Source organism: Equus caballus, chromosome 14 (assembly GCF_041296265.1).
Source record: "Equus caballus isolate H_3958 breed thoroughbred chromosome 14, TB-T2T, whole genome shotgun sequence".
Lineage (NCBI taxonomy): Eukaryota > Metazoa > Chordata > Mammalia > Perissodactyla > Equidae > Equus > Equus caballus.
This window is the reverse complement of record NC_091697.1, coordinates 95,573,463-95,591,359: the sequence shown is the minus strand read 5'-3', so window position 1 is coordinate 95,591,359 and position 17,897 is coordinate 95,573,463. Positions and strand designations below refer to the sequence as shown.

Below are 17,897 nucleotides of genomic sequence, written 5' to 3'. Positions count from 1 at the left end.
TTGAGTAGGTTAAACATGAATTAAAGAACATGAGAATGCTATATGGTAATAATAGTGACCAAATGCTCAACCAAAATGACATGCTATCGGCTTTCAAAGTGGGACTAAAATATGTATTTTAGTGGATTTGCTGAATTTTGAATGTAAGTTTATATTTTCGAACTTGCACCACCAAATACTTGAGGCACTCTGGTTTTAGGCAAGTAAAGCTGAAAAGGAACTAAACTTAATTTCCTTACATTAGTTTTTATTTTCTTTGGGTCATGTGCACTTTGAAGAATCTGGTGATTTTCTTCCCTGAGAAGTACACATAGGTACTTGCATGCACCATTTTACAGTAATTCCTACTCTTTGTACTGAACATGAAATTACTTGGTACTAAGTGCCTTGGCTAGATGATTGGAACTATTAGTAATTTACATAAAAATTACATCTAATACTCAACGTGTTCATTGTACTTTCCTAAAAGCAATCAAGTTCTGATCTTTTCTATGTCATTAGGACGTAAACAGAGAAAAGGCAAAGTATCTTAGTGTTAAGAGTCACTGCCAATTGAAGATAGCAAAAAGACTTCTCTAAAATCAATATGAAAATATTTAATATATGATAATTTGCTTCCACGTGACTTTTCAGGATCATACCTATTGAATGAAGTATAGTGCATGCGTACTGATTTTGATAAGATACACAAATATTTCAGTTGTTTTCACTCTACCTTTGTAAGTTTTTGGTACTATTTTATTACAGTTACCACTTTTTACTGTGTAATCAGAAGCATTAAGTACAGAGTATTTCTAAGCAAAATTCACTTTAACTTTTTTAGACTCTTCTTATTAAGGGGATTTGCAAACAGAATATAGCAGTGTGAGCCAGTATCCCATGGCTGTGGTTAGAGTAATCTAACCTGTGGTTAGATTATTCTTTCCAAGTTATGACAGGTATAGACATTATTAACCAGAAGTCACTGCTACAAACGTCTGCCCAGTATTTTATATAATAAAGACAAGCAACATCATAGGTGGTTGTGGCTCATAAACCAGAAAATACAAAAGAAAAAAACCCTGTCTTAAAATTGTCTTTATTGTAACACGAGTTCCTGGTGAAAATTTACCTATGTTTATGACTTTTGAATGTACTTTGTAATTATACTACTTAACACTTTTTCTTTTTTATTTGATAATTAGGGAATAAAACTAACAGCTTAATTTTTACAGTTGGCCAAGTCTGCAGTTTTCTTGTGAGGCCCTCAGATAATACTCCTGGTGACTATTCACTTTATTTTCGGACCAATGAAAATATTCAGCGATTTAAAATATGTCCAACACCAAACAATCAGTTTATGATGGGAGGCCGATATTATAACAGGTAAGTTGTGAGAAATTTTTGTCTTTTACTTTTGGCAAAAGTAGTTGAAATCTTGATATATTAGTATATCAGATCCAAAATTATATAAAATACTTTTAATGTAATTTAGTAGTAGTCATGTCCAAGAATTCTTTGATAATGTCAAACATGAATATAAATTGATAACTTGTAACTTTTCCTTCCAAAATAATTTATGTTAATTTTTTTTGATTATGCACAAGCTATTCACTAAATCCATATATTATCTTCAAGGGCAGCAAAACATCTAATCTAAGAAAAAGAAAATACATTACATTCTTTTATCAGTGAGACATTTTAATAGCAAGAAAAGGTTCTTGGAGTAACCTGACACTTAGTACAAATGTCACCATTTAATTGGGTTGTTCTCAAGTTGATATTTCTTATTTGTAATTATTGGTTCCTACTACTCACCTTTAAAATTCTGAGTAAACTCTTTGCTTCTACCAAAACCCAGAATGGACTTGAGCCACTTGATTTAGGAAGATAAGTTAATTAGAAAAACGATATGATATAATGTCAGCTATTTCTTTCTGTATAATAGAAAGTAATCTTTCGTTTTATTTCTGAATGTAAAGGTTTTCCTGTACCGGATAACTCTAGGCTAGCATTGTTTTCCTCTTTTGGAAGCTTGCATAAATGAAAATGCTGGCGTTTGCCTCATTTAATCCCCTAATACCACAGCAGCATTCTCCATCCCATTTAGAAGTTCTCTCAGTTCCAGCTTGACCTTTGGGTGTATAGAGATCCAGCAGCTGGTTAATCTGGAAGACAGAAAACCAAAACCAAGTTCTAACTGCTTGCCAGAAGCTCAGTGGACACTTATAAGACGTGAGATGGAAGATATGAGTCTAGACAGTTGGATCCTTTTGCGCACGTCATATATAAGCTGCTTGAGTAGTTTGTGCATTACAGTCTGGTCTAAGCATCCTCACTGAAAATCTAGCTAGCTGCAATTTGAGCTCTTTGTCAAGGTAAATTAATTTTTCCCATTGTTTAGTTTTCCAGGGACTTGGAATATATAAAACTATAAATTGAAAACATCATATTCTTAATTGAATTGATAAATGTCTACCGGGAGACTTTGTTTAAAAGATAAAATAATTAGCAGTCATACACCACATAATGATGTTTTCAGTCTATGATGGACCGCATATATGATGGTGGTTCCATAAGGTTAGTACCATATATGGCCTAGGTGGGTAGTAGGCTATACCATCTAGGGTTGTCTAAGTGCCCTGTATGATGTTCACACAACGACGAAATTGCCCCATGATGCATTTCTCAGAATGTATCTCCGTTAAGTGGTGGGGAAAGTTTGTTTTATTGACTTAAACTTCCGTATGATACACATTCTGCAAAGATGAAAGTTCTTCCTACATAATGGAGGCAGTCTGTAAAACATAAAAAGGTAGTCTTTTTTGTTGATGAAGACCAGAATGAAATAGGAAGAAGTATTTGATGTATATTTCTTTCCAAATTATTGCAAAATTATTAGTCTGACTTTAAAAAAATTTAAGCATGTTAATTTAGTGTTCATGTTCGTTCCCACAAATCTTTGACTTTTTGACTTTTTATTCCCTATGGGTATGTTTATCTTATAAAATTCAGGAGTATTGTTGTTTCTAGTTTTAATACTAAAAAAAATGTTTTTAAGGAAAGCCAGAATTATGTGAATCTGATGCCTGGATAGTGGCAGTTTTTATAATTGTTTTGGAAGTATATGTTCCATTTCAGCATTAGTGTCAGTAATGAAGTAATTCCCAGGAAGATACACCTTTATGATTATCATTTATTGTGTAGATATGTTAGTATTAAGTTGGATTATCCAAGAAATCTAAGTAACAGAGCCATACTCCGCTGTCGCATCTCCCCATTAGCCCTACGTTAGTCTTCATTAGAGTGGTAGCAGTTATTTCTGTTTCATTTAGAAACTGCTTTGTTGAGACATAACTTTAAACTTCCTATGTTCAACAGTTTAGAAAAGTAGGAGAGGCGTTTAACAGTGGGTATAATTCAGCAAACGTTTATTGACTAATCTACTTTGTGAAATTTATTATACTGATCCTGCACCTATACATTGAAGAAAAAGATACTGTTCCTACATTAGGAGTGTTCAGGTCTGTTAGGAAAGATGGTTGGCTGGCTGTCATAAATTTAGGGATGTACCAAATACACATAGGAGAATCGGTGGGAAGAGTGTTGTTCAGATGGCGGTGAAAAGGGAGAGGGAGGATTTTGGTCAGACCTTGAAGATTACTAACATTTATCTAGGGTTCAAGAAGGGAAAGACTTGGTTTTATTTATTAAGTAAATTACTGAAATGAAAGTATAGGACACAGTATCTCTGGAAACTCACATTTATTTTACAAACAAATCTATAGTGGACTTAGTTTAGTTTTCTGAAACATAGGTCTCTGATTTCATGGCTAGAACGTTTATGGAATGTGTAGGAAATTTTGGTCTGTTGTGTCTTCCTTGACCGTTCCTGTAGGTGTGTCTGGGTAGACTATAAATTAAAGAGTAATTTTTTAAAAACCTTAAAAGTCCAGCTCCTTGGTAAAAATATATCTGATTGGTTGCCACACACTTTCAAGTTTTCTCCTGGGCAATCTGAACTGCACTCCACAACAGTATACTATTCTTTCAGCTCATGGACAAGAATTACATTGAGGCGCTACCACACGATTGATTGCATTTTGCAGTTACTGAGCCAGAAACCTTCAATATTTACTGTTTTTTCATAGATTTGATGCTTTTTGCTTTGAAAAACATCGTTATCTCTGTGGTGGTATCTAGCTATCTTCAAATATATTCTTTTCTGATTTTCATTTTTCTTTTTACATTTTTAGATTTATGTGTGATATTACATTTTTCCTTTAAAAACTGGCAATCTTCCTTGTCCTTTTACGATAATACCTTTTTACTTGTCTCAACCACCATCTATCTCCTCCTTGTGTTAAATGCTGCCTCTGGTATTTAGTTCCTCTTCATTCATATTCATTTTTTAATTATCTTTTCAAGTCTTTATTTTGCTTTTTAACATTATTTATATTTGGTTTAAATTAATTTTCTGGTATAGCAAAGATACTTTATCTTTCGAGAGAGAGAGATGTGTGTGTATATATATACGTGTGTGTGTATATATATATATACACACACACGTATATATATGTGTATACATATACACACGTATATATATGTATATATACGCATATATCTCCAAAGATAAAAGATATATATCTGTTCTGATTATTCTATCAAGTAGGAAGAGCTGTGAAAAAAACAAGTGACATCTATATTCAATTATCTATCTCTATATATTCTAATTATTATATCAATAGGAAGAACATGGAAAAATCAAGTGGTTTAGGTTAAATAAGATCTGTATTGAGAAATGTTTCTGAGCTGTCCCTAAAATATCCATTCCTTCAGTGTATTAAAGTTTAAAATTCTAGGGTTTAAATATTTAAGACAATAAAATGGCCTACTGATTATAGAGAAACACTTTTATGTTAAAAAAACTCATTATGTCATGCAAAAATTTGTGTTAAAATACATTATATAGTCATTTTATTTTCAGTTTTATTTTATTTATAATGTTTCCCAAATATTAAAAATATTTTTAGCACTTTTTACCAAAATAATCAATAAGCCTTTCCTGCTATAGCAGTAATCCTGCATGTAAGATTAGCTCCTGATCTGTCTATCTGGTTTTTTTTTAATTTGCTTTTGCTTTTGCCTGCTGTTTTTATGTTTTATGACTGAACTCCATCTGATTATTATAAAAGCAGAATATGTAGACATTTTGATGATAAAAATTTTTAAGTTTACTTGAACTCACCACTTGTTAATAAATGCCATTTCTCTTTAAGTTCTTCTTTCTCAGTCTCTCAGAAATACTCGTGTAAAAAAAATGAACTTTTAATCCTTTCCTCACTTACAGTGACTTTTTGACTATGTCTATGGAAAATTGGAATCTCTGACTCAGGTATTCTGACCTGTAAATGAATATTGGAAACATTCTTGTTTTTGTATATTTGGGTTATATGCTTTGGAAAAAACTTGTAAATAGATAATTCTTTCTAACAGGGTTTGCATGTATTTTCAAGATTTGCAATTTTTAATGAGATAAATTATGTCAATATTGGTAATTTTTATTTTAACAGCATTGGGGACATCATAGATCACTATCGAAAAGAACAAATTGTTGAAGGGTATTATCTTAAGGAAGCTGTACCATTGCAGGTTAGTGTTGTTTTTCCTTCTGCAATAATTAAATTTTATTTTAAATGCATTTTTCGTGGTATGTTTCTGCACACATTCATGTATTTAAAATCGGGTAAAATTTAAAACTGCAGATTATTCAGATTATTTCAGGAAATGAATTGTAAGAGATTGCTTATTTTTTATTTATGTTGGGTCTGGATAATTAGGAAGTTCTTGGTGGCTTTTTGAGAATACATGCAGTGGTGGGGGCAGAAGCCAAGTTGTACTGGGTCAAGGAGTGAGTTTGAGGCAAAAGTGGAGACAGCAAGGATAAATCACAGTCAGGCTTATCTAGGTGAGCTTGGGGAGTAAAGAAAAGGGAAAAAATGGTAGCTAGAAGATGATGTTGGGCCAAGAGGGGTTTAAACTTTTTATTTGCCTATAGTTTAATGTTGAGAGAGTTTTGAGCGTGTCTGTAGACTCTGGGAAAAGCCAGTAGTAAAGAGGAGGGTGACAGTAGTGGGTGAGGGATGCGGTGTTGGCAGTACTTGATGAACAAAGCCCTAGAGAAGGCAAGAATGACTAAAATCTAGAACATAGGAGGAAAGATGGGTCTTGAATGATGGGTTTTGAATTTAGTTGCTTAGTGCATGAGGTGATTGATTAGCCTGTTTCTTTCTTCTCATACTTTCTGAAGTGTGCTGGGGAAGGTTATAGCAGGGCTTAGAAAAAGATACTTGAAAAGAGTGATTAAGAGTTTTCCTAGGTGGAAAATGGAGGTAGTGACATTCCAGGGACGTAAAGAAGGACTGAGGGGTTTTGGGTTACCCACCTAAACTTGGGTAGCAATTTATAGCATCTCTGGCTTCTCAAGTTTTCCTCCTCCTAACAAGTTAGTTACAGATGGTTGTACCTACTACTCAGTCATTACAGCTGTGGGGGCGGTGTGTGTGGGGATCATTATTCTGATGCCTAATATAAACTAAAGAATCATCATCTGATCATATTTTAATCTATCTTGCTTCATTTCCTCATGCTTTTCTGGTCAAATGTGAGGGCTGTGAAAGAGGGGTTTTGTGTTATATTCCCACTGCCTAGAATAGTACCTGGCGTTAGGTATTCAGTCAGTATTAATTGAATGAATGGTTGTCTGCTTTCCACTAGGAAAGCATTTCAACCTCTCTGTATTATCAGTAGTATGGCCTAATCCCATTGTGCTTGCCGTTATCTCCGTGTCAGTCTCTTCCTCTCTATCTAAATACCGCTAATTTAAGATCCATTTCAAGTTTCATGTCCTGCTTGACACCTTCCTAATAAACTAGGCAGCCTTGATGTACCACTTTTGTTGACAGTTCTGGCAGACCTTGGCTGTTCACTATTCTGATTACTGTATATATAAAACTAACCCTTTTTTCCCCCTAACCACATGGTGTGGTAGGTGCTTTCTTAGAAACCACTGCTCGGGGTCTTTTTCTTAGGACTCAGAGGTGCCTTTATCTCTGGACGGCAGATCCTGCCACTCAGTCCCCTTGTATACCTTGAAGTCTGATTCACATTGGCTGTTTGAATTAATGATAGTTTTAATTTGTTTCATAAGTCCACAAATTTTATTTTGTCTACAATTAAGCCATACATTTTTCCCATCCTGAATTTGTGCTTAGAATTTTCTAATTTAATTTTTTGTTATTTAAAAAGTGAATAGCATATGACGTCTAGTAAACTTTTGTACTTAAGTTTTAAGGTTTCAAGAACACTTCCGGGGCTGGCCCTGTGGCCGAGTGGTTAAGTTCACGCACTCTGCTTCGGCGGCTCAGGGTTTTGCTGGTTTGGATCCTGGGTGCGGACACGGCACCGCTAGTCAGGCCACGTTGAGGTGGTATCCTACATGCCACAACTAGAAGGACCCACAACTAAAATATACAACTATGTACTGGGGGGATTTGGGGAGAAAAAGCAGGAGAAAAAAAAAGATTGGCAACAGTTGTTAGCTCAGGTGCCAATCTTAAAAGAAAAAAAAAAAAGAATTACTTCCAATATACAGCGTGGCCCACTCGTGTTACTGTGTCATAACTGAACAAACCTCAAATTGTTGTCATTTGCAGAAGTGCCTATAATGCGTTGAATACTTCAGAAATAACTGATGCTGATTACAAAGCAACTTGATTATTACATAAAAACCATTAAATGCTTTGTGAAGTCTATTATTTTGGGGCTGTAGTAAAAGTAGGTTACAGTAGAAGTTTGGGAATCGTAACGCTTACCTATCCTTCCCAGCAGGATTCTACCTAGTAAAGAACACAAAGGCTGGTAACCTCCTTCTGTTAATTGAAAAACTGATTAGCTAGCAGAAATAGTTCACTTCCCCTGAGGTGACCATGCATACCTCGACTCGGGGTGAGGTGCTGGAACAGAAGGAGCAGAGTCCCAGCTAGCTCTGCTTACTTTGTGGAGCTAACACTGCTTAAGACAGATACTAGAAGAGAAGGAGGAGCCTTTTGAGACAGTGCACCCACAATAAAAATAGCCAACATTTTTTGAGCACTATGTTTCAGGTACTGTTTCTTATATGCATTAATTAATTAAAATTTTCATCAATTTGATGAGGTTGATACTGTCATTATGCCCATTTTACAGATAGGGAAGCGGAGACCAGAGAAGTTAAATAAACTACTTAAGGCATCAAGTCAGCCTTGACTCTTCTCTTTCTCTCCTCTACTCTATATCCAAACTGTCTGAAACGTCTTGCAGACTCTGCCTTCAAAATGGATCTAGAATATGACCATCACCAGAATCTGACTTCATCTCCCTGTTTCTACCTTTGCTCCCTTAATACCGCATAACAGTCAGAGGGATCCGTTTAAAATGTGAGTCAGATCACGTCACTCCTCTGTTTAGTGCTTGCAGATGTTCTTCATTTCATTCAGAGTAAAAACCAAAGTCCTTATAGTGGCACAAGGCCCCTAGAAGGGCATCGCATTGGTCCTCTGAACTCATTTCTTTATGCCATCCTTCTCTCTCACTTGTCTCCACTCATACTGGCTTCTTTGACTATTTTTAAAAATATGCCAGGATCTTTCCAGCATCAGGATCTTTGCTCTAGCTGTTCATTCTGCTCAAAATGATTTTCCCGCAAATAGCCACTTGCCTCACTCTCTTCTTTCAAGTTTTGCTCAAAAATTAGTTTCACAATGTGACTTACCCATGCACCTTATCTTTAATACTGTTACTTGCCCTACTTTTAAAGCACTTACCATCTGTTAACGTACAGTACGGTTTACTTACTTGTTATGTGTGTTATCTCTTTCCCTCATTAGAATATAAGTTCCTTGACAGTAAGGATCTTTGATTTGTTCACTGAAGTATCTCAGGAACTAGAACAGTGCCTTGCACTCAACAAACATTTATTGAGTTAATCTGGAGTTTTCCTAGCAGTTAAGTGACAGGCAGAATTTGCAACTGAAGTCTGGCTTCAGGAGCCTGCATACCTAACTTCTCTGCAAAAGCTTGCTTCCGTGGCTGTCAGACTCTCACCATCAGATTATCTACTTCCCTTGAGGAGGAGTATATAAGAATCCCCTCTCCAAAACTGTGTAAAGAATAGATCAACAAGCCTTCCCTCCTATCATGCAGTGATTTTCTAGAACTTGGAGGGTGACCTGTGCCCTTGCTCATAGTGTCTTGTAATACATTGGAATCCTTTAGGAGTTGTAGATCAGTACATCAGCCCCTACCTTAATATAAGTTAGAAGAGACCTATATAGATTATCTTGAAATCAGATATTTAAGTCCAAATATTAGTGTAGTATTATGTTTTAAATAACAGTCTACAAATAGGCCTCATTTTACTGCTAATACTAAATAGTATCACTATTGAAATAAAGACTAAGTACAAATCTATGTAACCAGGAAGGTAGTCATCAGTATCATCTGGGCCCAATGTGTCCTTTTTAAATTTTTATATTCTTAAGTCATTTTAAGAATAATTTGTAGAAGTAGGAATAAAGAGATAGTCCAAAAACAACTTTGTTAGAAAATGTAATAAGAATTTCAAGGTAGCAAACCCAAATTTTTGTTCCATATTGCCTTGGTTATGAAGAGTTACTACATACCTGAAATGGGCAATGTCTTTTGAATGCAACTAACTGGTCGGTCATCCACTGGCTTGCATGGACCTGGAACATGGCCATTTTGTAAATCCTAATACCAGATTTCAGATCAATCTCTAGTAAGTTCTTTCTTTTACTATTTTTATTTTTACTATTATTTACTATTATTACTAGAATATATAATTTACTCTGATTCTTCTTCTCACACTTTCACTGTCAAAATGCAATACTGATTCCAGATTTTAAATATATCTCTACTGGGTTCTAGTTTATGATTCTTTCTTGTTGTTCTCCTACTTGCATTATCAGATGCAATAGTTTTGAAAATTTTGATGGTTCATAATTGTGTTGGAAAGTATAGTCTTCTTTGGTCCGTAAGTATAAAATACATTTATGTTTAGATTGATAAACATCAATTAGAATGATCAATATGGTGAATTTTTTTATTTCTACATTATATGTTTCCTCTCAGTAACCTTTGGATACAAAGTTCCTTTTGTCCACTTAGAAATCATATTAAGTAAATCTTGGTGCATAAACATACATAAAATTTAAAGAACCCTCTTTCCTTTTAGCAAAACAAGATAATCTAGATTTTTGTCACAAAATATTGCATGATGTCCTTCCTACTGAATTACTAACTAGATGAGAATACCATATTTCGTTTTTTTCCTCTAGAAATATATCATTCACTCAGCAATTCTTGAGTTTGAGAAAATTTATCAAGGATCTTCGAAGAATTGTCATCTGAGATTTTGCTTATCGAAATCACTTTTATCATCACAGTGGAGCTTAGAGCGCTGCTGTTTCTTTGCCTTCATCTTCTGATTCTTTTCATGCTTGTCAAACATCTTCCTGTGTCCGTTTTTCTCTTTGCTGTTATGAGCAGAAAATTCAGAGTTCTGAATTTTCAGCTGTCTTCAATGGAAGCTAGTAAAAAGACAACAAAGACGGTGTTTCATACTTTTTTGGAAAATGCTGTGATAGTTGGCAGCACGGTAAAAAAGGCAAAGGGTGGCGCAGTAGAGGTACTTTATTTCACTGCTGCATCGTCCTCTAGGCTGAGGGTTAGCAAACTTTTCTGTAAAGAGCTAGATAATAGATATTTTAGGTTTTGTGGGCCATTCAGTCTCTGTCGCAACTACTAAACCCTGCCTTTGTAGGTGAAAGCAACCACAGACAATATGTAAAGGAATGAGCGTGGCTATGTTCCAGTAAAACTTTATATCCAAAAACAGGCAGTGGGCTGGATTTGGCACGTGTGCCATGGTTTGCCAACTGCTGTGCTTTAGCGTACTTGGGAATAATTGTTGAGTGATGATGAAATGCTTCCTAGGATGATAAAGCAGCAGAGTGTTTCAGGATATAGGAAAAATAAGATTCACGAAAATCCCATATCGTAGATTTTATAAAAGGATCAGCTAGCCCTGTGAAATCTCTAAAGAAACAAAGTGATAAAATATTAATCCTCGCGAATAATAAGAACTGCTCAGAAAAGAAACTGAAAAACTAAAACTGAGTCCGTTGGAGCCCGATGGCAATACTGAAGATTGCTTTATTTTGGAAAGGTCATTCTAAAGGCTCTCTTCTCTTTATGTTCTTCCTGATGTCACAATTCCTTTTGTTATTTGTGGGGATTTAGCAGTTAAGACACATTCCTTCCTAAAAGTCAAGATGTTGCATAAAATCATGCAATAAAAACCACAGGGTTTCAGAAAAGTGGGGTTAGGGGCACAACACTAAAAACTTCATCTGTGACACGTAAAGACAAGAACCTAATAAAAATGTAGCGTAGTTTTTATACATGCTAAATGGTTAAGAAGTATTTAAATACTGCAATAAATATGGCACTTTACCTTGAAAAAGACTTGAAGTTTACCTGTGAAAGAGGCCATCAGAAGGATTGTGAATATTATGAAGTGGTGGAAGGTGGATTATCTGAAATCAGTCAGAGTTGTAACACCAGCTGTGGATAGCGGGGTATGGCACATAACACATGGAGAACTGAAGGGGCTCGTAGGTAGTCGAGTGTGTGTTTGTGTGTTCCCACGCATCTCACTTGAGCTGGGTGCGGTTTTCTGCATTCACCTAGTCTTTCTCGTGGATGTAATTGGGCGTAAGCAAATGTGAATTTCCTTTCTGCTTAAATTGGCTCCCTCATTTATCAGTTATGTTGGGACAAATTCATGTTTTCAAAACAATGTTATTTGCTGTAAACACAACAAAACTGACTGTATTTTTGAAAACAGCTGATTAGTTGCCCATGTTCTTGAGAAATGGTAAGGGAACCTTTTTGAGAATTTCTCTGGGAAGCAAAAGATCTCTTAATATATGTGTTGCACGGTTTTAGATTTTTTAGTATTAAAAGCATTTTTTTAATGTCTAGATAGACATACCATCTGGTTTTTAATTGGTAGTTTACTAGATTTTACTTCATTTCCATCAAGAATTCATGAAATAATTTTAATATTTTTAAAATTCAGGATCAAGAACAAGTACTCAATGATACAGTGGATGGCAAGGAAATCTATAATACAATTCGTCGTAAAACAAAGGATGCCTTTTATAAAAATATTGTTAAAAAAGGTTATCTTCTAAAAAAGGGTAAGTGTAAACTTTTAAGACTGAAGATCAATTTCAGTATTTTACCATTAACATTTCCTGGATGCGTTGTAAATATTGGATACAAAGCTTGTCGTTGAGGTATGTATTCAGTAAGCTGTTGTGATGTGAATTATTAGTAGCTGACCCTTGTTTAGAGCTTTTGTGTAGGCATCCGTTACGGTCTAGAGCCCGGGTGTGTTAAGTGTCTATTTCCACACAGAGGTTTAGGAGATAAGCTACATACTTCCCAGTAAGTCTTGACCCCCTCTCTGCCTTGTACTTTTTTTTTTTTAAGTTACTGCTTATGGCACTTGGCACATTCACGGTATTGATGTTTCTATTTTATAGATTTGCCTCAATTTGACGTTAAGAAATGTTAAGGGATTGGAGGGGGCATGTGGTTAGTGGAAGAGTTTTTTTTCTTATGATTGGAAAAGAATTACTCTTAAGCAAGAATTTTAAAGATTAATCATAATGAAATCTCCGAAGATGTAGTTAAGGTGCCCTTGTCATTTACTCTGTGATTCATTAAAACAAGCAGTGTAACAAAAGTCATTTTTCTACAGATAAATCAGGCATATTCTCATTTTGTAAGGAGTGGTGTGTTATTTAAACTTTGGAATAAAAGTTAAAATATTTATTTTCAGCAATGATAATTTTTATGATTTTAATATATGTTACTTCACAGTTCATTATCTGGCTAAGGGAAAACAATTTTGTTTTTAACAGGCAAAGGAAAACGGTGGAAAAATTTATATTTTATCTTAGAGGGCAGTGATGCCCAACTTATTTATTTTGAAAGTGAAAAACGAGCTACAAAACCAAAGGGATTAATAGATCTTAGTGTATGCTCTGTCTATGTTGTTCACGATAGTCTCTTTGGCAGGTAAGAAATTGTTTTCCTATTTTTTTTGAATTCTTTTAATACTAAATAGTGATCATTTCAAAGCATAGCAAACTAATTTTGACAGCCCTAAAATCATCTGAAAATGTCAGATTTGATTTTAGACTAACCAATGCATAAAATTCTACTACACTGTATTACATAGAAGTCTTTGGGATGACATTTCCAGTAGTAAGACTTGATCTGTGTGTAGCATGTTTCTTCCCTGCCCTGTACCTGACAGTATTGGGTACACTCAGTTGTACTATTAACTTGATAGGCATGTTCCTAAGAAATTTGAAATTCAGAAACAATCATAATATAAAAACAATTATTTCAGTAGGAAAGAGGAGAATATTTCGGAATTGAAATGAAAACATTTTTTCTTACATTAATTTCATAGTTTTTTGAAAAATAAATAAATAGAAATGTATAAGCTAAATCCTGAATCTCACAAGGCAAATCCCGCTCTTAATTGCATCTAGTTTTTTGCTCAAGAAGAATGGCCTTTCTTTACCTTTCACCATTGGTTTTATCAGTAAGGCACTTTAGAGTCTTTTTAGATATACTTACCACTTTATTACCTATAGTTATGATTTACAAAACACAAAGCAATTAAAACAAATGTTTTTAACAACTGGTTTTTCTGCTGCAGGGTGGCTTTCTACCAGGCAAATCTAGTTTTATCCTATTTAAGTTGGGAAAACTTCAAGAGAAATACCTGTAGAGCATACAGCCCTGTCATTTCTTTTTTCCAAACTGTGTTTAGGAGATCACATTAGTGTCATTTGTAATTTTAATAGATAATTAGTTTTTTTTAAATGATCAAATAGGTTTGGGAAATGCTGAACTGAACAAATAGTTTTCCTTACAGGAGGGCTTTTTGGAGTCTCATCCAGTGGTTTGCATTGTGAATCACTAAGAGGGGAGTATAATACAAAGTATTTTGTGAATTCATTTGACCTTGATACTCTTTTTTTTTTTTTTGAGCACTTTAATATCTGATAAAAGCAGCTATTTAAAAAAACAAGCAAAAAAAGTTTGGCTAAGATAGGATTTCTTAAGACTTTTTTTCCCACCATATTTCCATATTTCCCACAATATGGGAATCTTGGCCTGCAGGCGTGGTTGGATCAGATCTCTAGCTCCTTTTCCTCTTTCTGTTCTGCCTTCCTTTGTGTGTGCTGGATTCGTACTCACAAACCAGCTTCCTTCATGGTAGCACGGTGGCACACAGTTTCAGAGAAAGGAGAAGTAAGCATTCCCCCAGTCACTATTGAAAGTCCTGAGAATATGCTATAGAGCCACCTCTGAATGAGTCTCTGGTCTTGACTTACCTGAAGTAGCAAAGGAATGAGATTATTTTCATAAAGTGAGGCCACTGGGTGCCCAGCCCTGCTGCTGGAGATGATCCCAGCCAAATAGTGAGGCTTCTATACTCTGGGGGTGGGTGACATGGATGCTGGGGAGACAACCACACTATTCACTGCCAAATGTAATTTATTAGTGCTATGAGCAGTTGCAAGAGGGAAGAGATTTGGGGGATAAGCTTATTGAGATAAGTAATATGAAATAGGTGGTTCTTTAGCTGAGTCTTAGAGAATGGGTCTGAATTCATTTAGATAGAGCAGCTTCTGAACCAGTGTGCCATAAATATGTGATAGGTGTCTCTTGAGATATTGGTTGTTGTAAAGTGTTATCAGAATAAAAATATTAAAACAAATGTTTCACATTTCAAATATTATACAACTTGAAATTATATGATTCCTTCTGTTAACTGTTCTAATTCATTATTATGGCAAAAGAATTGGTACATAACACTTGTAGACAGAAAGCTCCCTATAGTGGCCATACCTCAGTACTTCCCTCTGACTTTCTCCTTAAATCACCCAGTTCCTCTGAATATTACTTTATTCACAGTTTTTTGTTGATCATCAATGAAGTTACTTTTTGTGTTCATATGTAAAACTGTTTCATTTTGCTTTTTACATTTTTTAATTAAGAAAAGTTAAAATTGTTTTCATTATTGTAAAATATATGAGAGTTCTTGAAGTAAATATAATTAACTTAGTTATTTCTTTCATTGTTTCTTCTTTCGGAGCAGCTTCAATGTACAGATATTTACTTTTTCCACCAGAAAGGATAATTTAATGATTAAAGCTAGAAAGTCATTAAATTCAGAAAATAAAAACAGTAGCAGTAATTTAAAAAATTCAACCTATTAACTAGGCGGCTTAATAAGAAATGTATTGAATTTAGATAGCTAAATCCAGTAATTCTTCTCTTCCTCAGCAAAAATATTTTATTTGCATAAAAAGTTATTGAGTAAATCATTGGTGTCAAGCACATTGTGCTGGCACCATACCACTAAAGAACTGTAAAGCTGCAAATAAAACAGTTTCTTCCCCCTCTCCCCCAGCCCTCTTCTCATAGATCTGTTCCTACAGTATCAGTTACACTTGGGAAGCTTGTTGGGAGAACGTGCAGTTAACAGCTAAAGCTAAAGCCAGAATGTTTCACATAAAGTTGCAGAATTGCTTGTTCTACCGGTCTGCATGGAAATTGTCCACTCTATGTTTGAGGCCAAAAAATCAAAAGAGATAGAAGAGATACCACTTTCAAATAGTATGAGACAGTTTGTCTAGACCTGAATTCTACATTAAATAATATTATAAAATGGAGACTAATAAAATGCAAGCTATTTCAGCTGCATGTGTTTCCGGTTTTATGGGAGGAAATGGGATCAGAACGCCACCTGTTGTTTGATACCGAAGTACATAAGCTGTCCAAAAGAAGAGTTTTGTTAAAGTTCGTTATCTACAAGAAAAAACTTTTTGGTGAATGATTCTCACTTTGCAGATTTATTGAAGAATGAGTGAACTTCCTTAAAATTACAAGTACAGCACAAAAAGATATTAATGTGTTCTGACAGTTTATGGATTCAAAGCAGAAATTCAACTTTGGAAAAGTGAGGTTAAAAATGATTCACTAGTAATACTTATTATAACTTGAATAAGATGAATCTGAAAGAATTATTAAGAGTAATAAAGCAGGATCTGTGTAAGTTTAGGGAAAAGCTTTTACCATTATTTTGACATACTGTATATGAACAGGTGCAACTGGATTGAAAACCTGTTTGCACTGTCAAAAGAGAGGTGAACATTACACTTGCCAATTAAAGAAAAGAACTGCTAGAGTTAAAGATCAGATTTTTGAAGTACAATTTAAAGAGACTGAATTATTCCTCTTCTGGTTAATATCAAGAAAGGAGTTTGTCAGGTAGTGAGAAAACAGTAAATACACATTGACCATTTACTACAAGATCACAGCTTGCTTCTTATGTAGAGTTTCTTGTTGAAGGTGACTTTCAGGAATTTGAAGGTATTTTAAAAGTCTTGGTCATGAATTGTATTTAATAATACCCAGTGTAAACCTGATATGAAAAAGTTATGTCCATGGGAAGCAAGCACAAGTCTTTTATTTTAAAAAACTGAGTTTTTCCCAAAGTATGCCTGTTTACCATCACCTATATTTTTGTGTGCCTTACTGTGAAATAGTTGGGAAGCACTGAGAAAGACTGAATGCCAAGGAAAACAGCATCGGCAAAGTATATTTTAAGGAAGTGAAAAGACATCACTACCAGATAATAGAACTGGTAGAAAATAGGTCGATGTCAAATTATGTGTCATAGAATGCAAAATATCAGAGCACAAAAGGGGAAACTGGATGAATGCTGTTATCTTCTTTGTTGTGTTATCAACTATATATAAGGCATTGAGCATTTCTTGCTTTGTTGTAAGCCTACAACCCAACACAGTGACTGACTTTGGCGTGCGGATGAAGTCTCATGTGGAAGTTACCAGCAGCCTTCTACAGTGGGGTGCTGGCGGCGTGCTTAGCCCGTGGGGCAGGAATGCTGGACAGCACTGCTCATTTGCCTCTTTTCCTGCACCGTTTTGGTTGCACAGCTGTACAATTTTTTCAGATTATTTTCAGTATATGTAAGAGATCTCTAAGCACTCAATTTCTTTACATTAAACTTCTTGCTTTTAATACTGCTTTAAGTGTTAACCATTTGAGAAGCACAAATTGAAAGCCATTTCAGTGATACAGACTTGTCGTTGTAGTGAACATTTATGTGGGATTTCTACGCCTCTGTCTTTTCATAGGCTGAATCTTTCACTTTGGCAGGATTTATTGTTGTGTCTTCACTTATGAAGGATGTTTTTGCTGGATATTAAATTTTAGGCTGGCAGTTTTTCTTTCAGCATTTTAAAGATTGTTTTCTGCCTTCCAACATTTTGTCATTCTGATTGTTTCTCTTTTAGAGATAATGTATCTTTCTTTCTCTTCAAGGTATACTATATTTCATCTTTCTCTGGAAGTTTTGAGATTTTTTCCTTATCTTAGATTTTCAGCAGTTAAACCATAATGTTCCTACTGTGAAATTAAAAAAACGTTATCGTAATATTTGTAGAGCTGCTTCAATCTGGGACATGATGTCTTTTGTCAATTTTGAAAAATTCTTGGTTGATGTCCCTTTAAACAGTTCTTTTGCCATATTCTCTTCCATCTTCTAGGATTCATGTTACATGTTATACCTTTTACCATGTCCCATGTGTCTATTATATAGTTTTCTATGTTTTTCATAATTTTTTCCTCCCTGTGCCTCAGGCTAGATATTTTCTTTTGGTTTGTCCTTCAGTTCACTA

General features: G+C 34.8%; 1 protein-coding gene across 1 annotated transcript in view; it reads left to right on the top strand.

The window, feature by feature from the left end:
- The window catches only part of RASA1 (RAS p21 protein activator 1), a 101,752-nt gene that overhangs the window by 60,887 nt on the left and 22,968 nt on the right, over positions 1 to 17,897 (top strand). Inside the window, exons 8-11 of the mRNA XM_023618035.2 lie at positions 1,215 to 1,365; positions 5,553 to 5,631; positions 12,182 to 12,302; positions 13,032 to 13,188. Of these exons, the coding sequence (XP_023473803.1) occupies positions 1,215 to 1,365; positions 5,553 to 5,631; positions 12,182 to 12,302; positions 13,032 to 13,188 (508 nt within the window). The remainder of the gene's footprint in view (positions 1 to 1,214; positions 1,366 to 5,552; positions 5,632 to 12,181; positions 12,303 to 13,031; positions 13,189 to 17,897) is intronic.